This window comes from Mastigoproctus giganteus, chromosome 10, assembly GCF_048544385.1.
Source record: "Mastigoproctus giganteus isolate SK-2022 chromosome 10, ASM4854438v1, whole genome shotgun sequence".
Lineage (NCBI taxonomy): Eukaryota > Metazoa > Arthropoda > Arachnida > Uropygi > Thelyphonidae > Mastigoproctus > Mastigoproctus giganteus.
The window spans coordinates 41,737,262-41,749,491 of NC_143584.1; the positions used below are offsets into that span (position 1 = coordinate 41,737,262).

Below are 12,230 nucleotides of genomic sequence, written 5' to 3' on the forward strand. Positions count from 1 at the left end.
GCCAAAAAATAATTTTGATATCATATACTTGGATTTCAGGAAAGCTTTTGACACTGTTGCACATGAAAGACTGCTGTACAAATTGGAGAGATATGGCATTAAGGGTAAGTTGCTACAATGGATAAAGGGATGGTTGAGTGGGAGATGACAGAGAGTTGTAATCAATGGACACTGCCCTTCATGGACAAATGTTATTAGTGGAGTTCCCCAGGGTTTGGTGTTGGGTCCATTGTTGTTTTGTATATTTATCAATAATATTGATGAATGTATATTAGGTTTAATGTCCAAGTATGCAGATGATACAAAGGTTGGCAGGGTTGTTAATGACAGTATGCTACTCCAACTGGATCTAGATAAGTTGGGAAAATGGGCTGAGAAGTGGCAACTGAAGTTTAACATTGATAAATGTTAAACTTCAGTTGCCACTTCTACCCATATGCAAATTACTGCATATGGGTAACAATAACTGAAGAGAAACCAACTGTGTGGTACTATAGTCAGGGAAGTGGAAAGTGAAAAAGACCTGGGGTAATTGTGCAGTCAAATATGAAGTTCGGTGAGCTGCAGAAGGGCGGCCAGGGCAGGTCATGGAGTCTTTCCAATGATATATATAGGAATTTTGATAGCAGGGACAGGGAGGTGATTATTCTGTCATACAAGGCAATGGTGATCTGATTGAGGTGTATAAGGCCTTGAATGGGTTGAGCAAGCTGAATGCTGATGGGATTCTTTCTCTTGCTCAGACTAAGAACCTGAGGGGGCACTGTTTCAAATTGAGGAAAGATAGTTGTAGAATAGATGTGCGGAAATTTGCCTTTAGCCAGTGAGTAGTTGATTGGTGGAACAGGGATCCATCTTTTGTTGTGGAAGCTATAGCCTAAATAAATTTAAGGCTGAGCTGGACAAGTATTTGGAATGAATGGAGAGGTGAAATGGGAGATTTTTTTTTTGGCTGATGTTGTATAAGCTTGTTTTCTTGCATCGTATGCCTCTCTAATGCTAACTAAGATAAAGAACATATGCATGTATAATTACATGTGCACTAATGCTAGCAGCATTGTACATAAATTTGATGAATTTGAAGTACTGTAGGCGCATTATAGCCAAAGCAGCTTATGCGCCATAAAACCCCCACAACAACAACAACATGAAGTACTGATTAAATCCTCAAATGCCTGACATTGTAGGGATTGTGGAAACATTGTGTCACTCAGATATAAGTGACACAATGAATTTGAATATGGGAGTACAATATAGAAAAAAAGAGACAGACAGGACAGGAGGGGTGGAGGGGTTATGCTTTTAGTCAAGAAGCATATTAAATCTAAGACAGTGCATCCAGTAGATATGGGTGACAGTGCACTGTTGAGTCAGTTTGGTGTGATATAAGCAAATATAAATATTTTTGGTGTGAAAATAAAACTGAGAGTAGGAGTATGTTATAGGGTTAACGCCTGATCAATATATATCAAACAGCTGTACAGAGAAATACATTAGCATTAGTAGAGGCATTTGATGCAAGAAAGCAAGCTTATGCAGCATCAGCCAAAAAAAAAAAAAAAAAAACCACTTCCACTTCACCCCTCTGTTCGTTCAAAATACCTGTCCAGCTGAGCCTTAAACTTATTTAGGCTATCAACCTCCACCACAAGGGATGGAAGTCTGTTCCACCAACCAACCACCCGCTGGCTAAAGGCAAATTTCCGCACGTCTATCCTACATCTGTCTTTCCTCAATTTGAATTTATGCCCTCTCAGGTGATTATTCAGAGCGAGAGGAAGAATCCCATCAGCATTGACATGCTCAAACCATTCAATGCTTTATACACCTCTATCAGATCACCACGCTGGTTCCTAGTCTCCAGACACTGTAATTTGCAAAACTTAAGCCTTTCTTCATAAGAGCACCCCTTTGTTCCATTCCCTAATCTTGTTGCTCTTCTCTGTACTCGTTCCAGCAGCTCTACATCCTTCTTGAAATGAGGCCTCCAGCCCTGTATACAGTACTCTAGGTGTGGCCTGACTACTGCCTTATACAAGGGAATAATCACCTCCTTATCCCTGCTAGAAAAATTCCTATTTATCATTGACAATACACCATGAGCTACTCTTGCAGCCTGTCTGCACTGCTCAGAGAACTTCATATCTGCCTGCACAACCACTCCCCAGGTCCCTTTCATTCTCTACCACTGTCAGTGTAGTTCCACAGAGTTGATACGTTGCTCTGGGGTTGCTGTTTCCCATGTGTAGTACTTTACATTTGTCAATGTTAAACTTCATTTGCCACCTCTCAGCCCATCTGCTCAACCTTTCCAGATCCTGTTGCAGCAGCATAGTGTCAGTTGTGTCCTTGACAACCCTGCCTACCTTTGTATCGTCTGCAAACTTCGACATTAAGCTTGATATACTATCATCAATATCATTTATGAATACAGAAAACAATAATGGACCCAACACTGAGCCCTGAGGGACTCCACTAATAACATTAGTCCACGATGAGCAGTGTCCATTGATTACCACTCTCTGTCTTCTCCCCCTCAGCCACCCTTTTATCCACAGCAGCAATTTGCCTCCAATGTCACACTGCTCCAATTTGTGCAGCAGTCTTCCATGTGCAACAGTATCAAAAGCCTTTCTAAGATCCAAGTATATAATATCAAAGTTATTCCCTGCATCCAGTTCCTTTGTGACTGCATCATAGTATCCAATCAAATTGGTCAGGCAAGACTTCCCCTTAACAAAACCATGCTGTGTCCCAGCTATAACTGAAGTCTTGTCTAAATGATCCTGCAGTGCTTCTTTAACTAGTGCCTCCATTAATTTTCCTGGAACAGAAGTTAAACTCACAGGTCTATAATTGCTTGTGTCAGCCTTTGATCCTCCTTTGTGAATTAGTGTCACATTTGCACATCTCCGGTCTGCCGGTACCTCCCCTGAGTCCAAGGAAGCTCTCATAATTATGGCTAAGGGTTTGCTTACTTCCTCTGCTGCCTCCTTTAATATAACTGGATAGATCCCATCCACCCCACGTGCCTTTCTTGTGTTTATCTTCAACAGTTTCTCCTCCACTTTACTCTCAGTTATTACAAGATTCTCTAGCTTACTGCTAGAGTTGAATACACCCCTGGCTTTCCCCTCGCTAAATAACTCCTCATGTGTGAATGTCGATGCAAAATATTCATTTAGTTTGTTAGCTACCTGAGGAGGATCATCAACAGTTGACCCATCGATATCAAGTGGACCAATCTGATTCATCCCCTTCCCTCTAGAGTTTACATAAGTAAAGAACTCTTTGCTGTTTTTCTTTGCATCCCTTGCCAAAGATTTCTTGTACTCTGCCTTCACCTGCCTAACCTCCTTTGTATCTTTGTTACAGATCAACTTGTATCTATCATAGGCTTCTGTGTCATGTGTTAATTTGTATGTATCCCATGCATGTTTCTTCTCTGCCATATGCCTTATCAGTTCATCTGACATCCATTTAGGCCTAAACCTTGAACAATATTTCTTAGTTGGTATGTAAAGCCTAGTAGCTTCCAAGATAAGTTCTTTGAATGCTTCCCATTTTGCATTTGCCGTTGGTAACATCGTCAGTTGGTCCCACTGTATAGATTTTAAATACTGTCTCAGTCCATCGTAGTCGCCTTTACGAAAGCAATAACCCTTCCCTTTACCCCTAATGGTAGTTACCTCTTTGAGTAAATCCCACTTCAGCACACTGTGATCACTGCCACCTAGTGGTTCATTTATCTGCAGATTCTTAATGCATGAAGAATCACTGCTGATAATCAAATCAAGAGTATTCCTCCCTCTAGTTGCCTCCCGAACATGCTGATGTAGAAAACAATCATCCCATAAATCCACAAAAGCCTTGCTAGTGTGTGAGTGACCAGCCCCCAAACTCCAGTCAATATCTGGGAAATTAAAATCTCCCATTATAAGACTCTCTGATTTACTGGCCCACTCTATTTCCCTGTACAGTTTCTTATTATACTCATCAGAGTCATTAGGCCTATAGCACACTCCTACTCTCAATTTTGATCTCCCAATGCTTATGTCACACCAAACGGACTCGACACTGCACTGTCCAGCGATGTCCACTGGCTTCACTTCTTTGGATTTTATGTATTTCTTAACTAATAGCATAACCCCTCCTCCCTTCGTATCCAGTCTATCCTTTCTGTAGACGTTGTACTCCCCAAATTCCAGTTCTGCATTCCTTATATCTGTGTGACACCAAGTCTCTGATATCCCAACAATATCTGCCTTTGATGTTTTGAGCAATACCTCAAATTCATCAAATTTATTTACTAAACTCCTAGCATTGGTGTACACGCAAGTATACATGCACCTATTTCTATTCTTAGCTACCCTAACACAACACATGTGTTTACTTGTACCGCAATGACTCCCAGCAGTCTCTGAAATATTCTGAATCTTGTTTTTCAGGCTTCTGCTCATTCCAATAGAAGCAGTGCAAGAATCTCTTTCACCTCTGCCAGTGGCTACTGTTCATCTATTCGTCTTTGTATCCCCCCAAGCTAGCAGTTTTCCGACCCACCTAACACTGCCTGAGCAAATATTCTTGCACCCTTTCTATTTAAGTGTATCCCATCCCTGTAGAAGCAATCTCTCCTGTTAACTAGTACAGTCCAGGCTGAAAAAAATTCTACCCCTTGAGCCTTGCACAATTTTTCCAGGGCCGAATTGATCGACAAGGCTCTCATCATATATTCCCTCCTATCGTGTCTGTGCTGAATTGCAGACGCTTTCAAATTCAACCCTATTTCACAGCTTTTTTTCAACAGTGACCTGTACTTGTTAAGCAATTCTGCCGGTCTCCTACTCTTGATATCATTAGTGCCAACGTGTACAACTATATCACCTTTTGTGCCCTTAAAAGATGATATCTGCTCTACAACGTCATCAACCTTTGCCCCTGGCAGACATACCCCGGTCCTGTTCCACCTATCCTTTTTAGAAAGCATGTTCCCCGTTTCCCTGACAATAGAGTCACCAACAACTACTAGTTCCTTTGGGACCAGTGCATTCTGCCTTGGGGATTGCTGGTGTGTTTCACGATGACCAAGTGCAAACTCTGGTGTTGATGTGGGCAGCTGAGAGCTTGATGGCCACTCAATTTAGTTCCTTCGAGGGCATCCACCCTGTCCTTCAAGCTCTCATAGAGGCCCATAAGAACACTGAGTTGTTGCCTGATTTCGATACACTCCTTGCATCGCGCACACACAAAGACATCCCCCACGGCAATATCACGTCCCGTACCTGTATGCTCCACAAACATCATGCAAGCTGTGCATTTTAGAAGGCTGTGATTCAGAAGGCAACTGCCCCCCTCAGTTCTCCTCTGAGCCACAGCACTTCCATGAGCTTGAGCCTTTTGTTTTGCTGCTCTGGTCCGAGTCATGATTACTTTTAATTTAAATAAAATTTCAATTTCAGTTTATAACCCTAACTTATCTCCCAACACAGTTATAATGGTATATATATTTTTTAGTGTCAAGTATTAACTATCTCCGAGTTCCCTTTATATAACTTCCGTATCAGTTATGTATTAATTAATTTTGTTATGTTTGTAATCTAAGTCGGTATATGTATTTAGTTAAAGTGCAATTTAAATGCCAACGTAGTTCAACAAGTTTAATAGATTTTACCGATCGCTGAAAATATTATAACCTATACTATACTTTAGTATAGGTTATAATATTTTTTTAGTATAGATATAGAATGATCATATGACAAAGACAAAGGCGGGAATTTACAAACGGTAATCTATGGACACTTAAGTATTAATTAACTTTTAAATCTCGCTGTCTCGATTCAGAATAAACTAACGATCCTTACTATAAGCTACTTACAAAAAATAATTTGATGTAAAAAAATATTCAATAAGCGGCTAAATATGGTTAAAAAACTTCTCGTTCAGCAGAGTTGTAACTTGTAACACGTAGATTTGATACCCTTACCGATACTTTTATGCAATTACAAGGCCGAGTAAAGAATAAATACACCAGATTAGTCAGAAATATCACAAAATAATGCTATACTACTAAATTTAAATCAAAAGTTTTAGAAAAACAATAATTTGAAATCAATAAATAAGAAAAATCCATTTAGCGGCTTTGAACACATCTGGCCCCTACCTACATGGGCCAGTAAATCAGAATGTCTTATAATGGGGATTTTAACTTTCCAGATGTTGACTGGATTTTGTGTGTTGGTAACTCACACACTAATGTGATTTGTAGATTTCTTGTATGAATTTTTTCTACAGCAGCATGCTAGAGAGGCACCAAGAGGAATCAATACTCTTGTTATATTTATCAGCAGTGATTCTTCATGCATTAAAATTTTACAGGCAAAAGAACAACTAGGTGGCAGCAATCACAGTGTGTTGATGTGGGATTTACTTAAAGATGCAACAACCATCAAGAGTAAAGGTAAGGGGTTTTGCTTTCATAAAGGTCTCAGACAGTTTTTAAATTCTATTAAGTGGGACCAACTGATGATGTTACCAGTTTTAAATTCTAAATGGGAAGCATTCAGGGAAGCAATCATAGAAGGCTTTTCATATGAACAAAGAAATACTGTTCATCAAGGCTTGGGTCTAAATGGATGTCAGATGAACTTCTGAGACTCGTGGCAGCAAAGAAAAGATCAGGTTGCCCTGCTGATGACTGTTTTCAAACAGTCATCAGTGGGGCGACCTGATCATGGAGTTTAAGGCCTTGAAAAGTTTGAGTAAACTACACGCTGAGAGAATTTTTAGTTTCATGACATACACAAGGGGGCATAAATTTAAGTGACAGGGTATAATTGTAGACTAAATGTCTGAAAAATTTTTCTTTAGTCAAAACATGCTTCATTTGTAATAAACTTTGAGCCACTCTTGGGGAACTTGGATGCTTATCTTATTTTAAGGAAGCACTGGAAGGTAAATGAAGTGAGGACGTGACATTCATTATATTTTTTAATTTGATTAATTTATTTTTTATTGGCTGGTGTTACCTAAGCTTGCTTCATTGCATCATTTTACCAGTACTAATACTAATCAGTTTATCTGATCCATTTTGTCAAAACCTTGAATGCTATCTTTTAGTAGCCTCTATGATTATCTCTTTGAATACTGCCCATTTGGAATTTATCAACATCATTTATTTCATCAGAAATGAAATAAATGTAAAATAAATACGGCAAATAAAGATTTAAGCTTCAGCCTTACCTTTTTCCATATTTCAGTATGTATCCTCTTTAGATCTTGTGAATGCATTTCAAGAGATTTCTGAATGTCCTATAGTGATAGAGATATAGAAAATGTTTTAAGAAATAAAAACTGTATATAATTTAACTCTTAGAAAAAACTGTATTCAATAACATAGTATTAAATATTAGAAATTACTGTTCTCAGGTGAAAGTGGTGATATTTTTCACAATTCCAGCCAATATTTGTTCTTCAAATTCTGAACAGTATGCCAATTATTATGGTATGAGATGACACCTAATGCTTCTTCATAAAAATTATCACAAACATTAACATCATGAAAATATGGCAATGTTATGTTAATGTTTGTATCCGAATCACTTAGGATAATGATTTGATAAAAGATAATCAGTGTAATGCCTGTGAAAGTAATTCAACATTGATAACAATGTGGGCTGTACCACGTACAGGACCATTTGTATCTGAATCATTCAGGATATTGATTTGATATTACATGATCACTGCAATGCCCATAAGATAATTCAATATTGTTAACAACGTCAGTTGTACTATGTCTAGGTGAAAAATTATTTCACCTAGTTGTACTATGTCTAGGTGAAAAGTTTGCAAAACTGCTACATATTTATGAGTTATAAATATTTACATATTTAGGAGAACTAGATATAAATAAAAAAGTGCCTAATTTCTTTTATGTTTATGTGCTCATTTCTTTTATTTTTATTACTATATCTGTAAAAAATTTATGGAGCAAAAATTTTATGAATGCTGCCATAGTTTACTTAACCACACAGCAACATTGTTACTCAAGTAAATGATGATTAGGTGTTTAGCCAGTAAAATAATATCTTTAATATAAAATAGATACTGAATATCTTTAATTACAAATAGATACTGTAGCTTTCAAGACAAATCATGTCTCTTCTTCAACAGAAAAATGGAAACTTTAGAGATAAAATTATTCTAACAGACACAGTTGTGCGTGCAGTCAGGCTTGCGAGGGCACGAGGTAGGTCATTCAATCATTAAACTGGTGTTTATTGTTGCTGCATGGACATGCATGGTTTTTCTCCAGCACTTATCTAAACCTAAAACGGTTGTCTCTAAGATGAGGTGTAGTCTCATGCCTTTGCAGCGGTTCACGGCTCTCGAATTACACAATACAGTGGATTCCGGTTATTTGGGCGACCGGTTATTGGGGCAGCTGTTTATTTGGGACAAATCTTAAAAAAAACAGAACCCAATCGAGAAAATAGCCAGGGTTTACTTCGCTTAATTGGGACAAAATTCCGTTTAATCAGGGCAGGAGACATGGAGATTACCCTACGATTGTCTCCGACTGTACCACATAGTTCAGTCGGATTTCTGGAGGTCATAACCATAAAACAATAAAACAATTAGCAGTCACCTGTTTAGCATTAGTAGAGGCATATGATGCAAGAAAGCAAGCTTATTCAGCATCAGCCAAAAAAAAAAAAACAAAAACACACACACCACTCCCATTTCACCCCTCCGTTCGTTCGAAATACCTGTCCAGTTGAGCTTTAAATTTGTTTAGGCTATCAACTTCAACAACAAGTGATGGAAGTCGGTTCCACCAACCAACCACCCGCTGGCCAAAGGCAAATTTCCGCACATCTATCCGACATCCGTCCTTCCTCAATTTGAATTTATGCCCTCTGAGGTGATTATTCTGAGCAAGATGAAGAATTCCATTGGCATTGAGCATGCTCAAACCATTCAAAGCCTTATACACCTCTATCAGATCACCTCGCCGGTGCCTAGTCTCCAGACTCTGTAATTTGCAAAACTTAAGCCTTTCTTCATAAGAGCAACCCTTTGTTCCATTCACTAATCTTGTTGCCCTTCTCTGTACCCATTCCAGCAGCTCTACATCCTTCTTGAAATGAGGCCTCCAGACCTGTATACAGTACTCAAGATGTGGCCTAACCATTGCCTTATACAAGGGAATAATCACCTCCTTATCCCTGCTAGAAAAATTCCTGTATATCATTGACAAGACACCATGAGCTACTCTTGCAGCTCGTCTGCACTGCTCAGAGAACTTCATATCTGCCTGCACAATTACCCCCAGGTCCTTTTCATTCTCCACCACTGTCAGTGTAGTACCGCAGAGTTGATACGTTGCTCTGGGGTTACTGTTTCCCATATGTAGTACTTTACATTTGTCAATGTTAAACTTCATTTGCCACCTCTCAGCCCATCTGTTCAACCTTTCCAGATCCTGTTGCAGCAGCATAGCGTCAGTAGTGTCCTTAACAACCCTGCCAACCTTTGTATCGTCTGCAAACTTGGACATTAAACTTGATATCCCATCATCAATATCATTCATAAACACCGAAAACAACAACGGACTCAACTCTGAACCCTGAGGAACTCCACTAATAACATTAGTCCACGTTGAGCAGTGTCCATTGATTACCACTCTCTGTCTTCTGCCACCCAACCATCCCCTTATCCATAGCAGCAATTTGCCTCCAATGCCACACTGCTCCAATTTGTGCAGCAGTCTTCCATGTGCAACAGTATCAAAAGCCTTTCTAAGATCCAAATATATAATATCAAAGTTACTCCCTGCATTTCCAGTTCTTTTGTGACTACATCATAGTATCCAATTAAATTGGTCAGGCAAGACCTGCCCTTAACAAAACCATGCTGCATCTGAGCTATAACTGAATTCTTGTCTAGATGATCCTGCAGTGCTTCTTTAACCAGTGCCTCCATTAATTTACCTGGAACAGAAGTTAAACTAACAGGTCTATAATTACTTGTGTCAGCCTTTGATCCTCCTTTGTGAATTGGGGTTACATTTGCACATCTCCAGTCTATGGGTACCTCCCCTGAGTCCAAAGAAGCTCTCATAATTATGGCTAGGGGTTGGCTTACTTCCTTTGCTGCCTCCTTTAATATAACTGGATAGATCCCATCCACTCCAGGTGCCTTTTTTATGTTTATCCTCAACAATCTCTCCTCCACTTTCCTCTCAGTTATTACAAAATCATCCAGCTCACTGCCAATGTTTACTTTACCTACATCATTCTCCTTCCTGAATAACTCCTCATGCGTGAATGTAGATGCAAAATACTCGTTTAGATTGTTAGCCACCTGAGCAGGATCCTCAACTGTTGAACCATCAATATCCAGTGGACCAATCTGATTCATCCCTTTCCTTCTTGAGTTTAAATATGTAAAGAACTCTTTTCTGTTTTTCTTTGCATCCTTTGCCAAGGATTTTTCGTAGTCTGCCTTTGCCTGCCTAATCTCCTTTGTGACTTGGTTACAGACCAACTTATATCTATCATAGGCTTCCATGTCACCCATTAATTTGTATGTATCCCATGCATTTTTCTTCTCTGCCACATGTCTCATTAGTTCATCTGACAACCATTTAGGCCTAAACCTTGAACAATATTTCTTAGTTGGTATGTAAAGCCTGGTAGCCTCCAAAATTAGTTCCTTGAATGCTTCCCATTTTGAGTTTGCTGTTGGTAACATCGTCAGTTGGTCCCACTGCATAGAATTTAAATACTGTCTCAGACCATCATAGTCGCCTTTACGAAAACAAAAACCCTTCCCTTTACCTCTGATGGTAGTTACCTCCTTGAGTAAATCCCACTTCAACACACTGTGATCACTGCCACCTAGTGGTTCATTTATCTGCAGATTCTTAATACATGAAGAATCACTACTGATAATCAGATCAAGAGTATTGCTCCCTCTTGTTGCCTCACGAACATGCTGATGTAGAAAACAATCATCCAATAAATCCACAAAAGCCTTGCTAGTGTGCGAGTGACCAACCCACAAATTCCAGTCAATATCTGGGAAATTAAAATCCCCCATTATAAGACTCTCTGATTTACTGGCCCACTCTATTTCCCTGTACAATATCTTATTATACTCATCAGAGTCATTAGGCCTATAGCACACTCCTACTCTCAATTTTGATTTCCAAACTGACCACCAAACTGACTCGACACTGCCCTGTCCATCGATGTCGACTGGCTTCACTTCCTTGGACTATGTGTTTCTTAACTAATAGCATAACCCCTCCTCCCCTCCTGTCCTGTCTATCCTTTCTATACACATTGTATTCCCCAAATTCCAGTTCTGCATTACTTATATCTGTGTGACACCATATCTCTGATATCCCAACAATATCTGCCTTTGATGTTCTGAGCAATACCTCAAATTCATAAATTTATTTACCAAACTCCTAGAATTGGTGTACACGCAGGTATACATGCACCTGTTTTTATTCTTAGCTACCCTAACACAACCCATGTGTTTACTTGTACCCCAATGATTCCCAGCAGTCTCTGAAATATCCTGCATCTTATTTTTCAGGCTGCTGCTCATTCCAATAGAAGCAGTGCAAGAATCACTTCCACCTCTGCCAGTGGCTACTGTTAATCTATTAGTCCTTGTATCCCCCCCAACTAGCAGTTTTCCGACCCATCTAACACTGCCTCGACAGCATCAGCAAAAATTCTTGCACCCTTTCTATTTAAGTGTATCCCATCCCTGTAGAAGCAATCTCTCCTGTTAACAAGTACAGTCCAGGCTGAAAAAAATTCTACCCCTTGAGCCTTGCACAATCCCTCCAGGGCCGAACTGATCGACAAGGCTCTCATCATATACTCCCTCCTATCGTGTCTAGGCAGAATTGCAGACACTTTCTAATTCAACCCTAATTCACGGCTTTTTTTCAACAGCTAAGTAGTTTATTGGGCTTTTCTGTTAGTGCAATCTATCTTAAACGGATAGTAAACTCGAACTTATTGAATTTGCGATAATTCCAACAGCTGAAATTCTGTGGGTTATTATGGTAAAATTTGTTTACACTTCCATGGAATCTTCAATCATATAAAAAAAATAATTTTCAGAATCTTCTCTTCATTCCTATTTTTAAAGCTTTGTAACTCGTTACTCCTTTCTCACTTGTGCATATTGTGTTACTTGCAATTTGTGTG

The 12,230-nt window shown here is 39.2% G+C and overlaps 1 protein-coding gene across 3 annotated transcripts in view; it reads right to left on the minus strand.

Moving 5' to 3' along the window:
- LOC150078999 (uncharacterized protein KIAA2013 homolog) overlaps positions 1-12,230 on the minus strand; it is a 349,674-nt gene that overhangs the window by 101,239 nt on the left and 236,205 nt on the right. For all 3 annotated transcript variants that reach the window (XM_090382754.1, XM_090382753.1, XM_090382752.1), the window contains exon 11: positions 7,240-7,308. In XM_090382754.1, the coding sequence (XP_090238880.1) occupies positions 7,240-7,308 (69 nt within the window). The remainder of the gene's footprint in view (positions 1-7,239; positions 7,309-12,230) is intronic.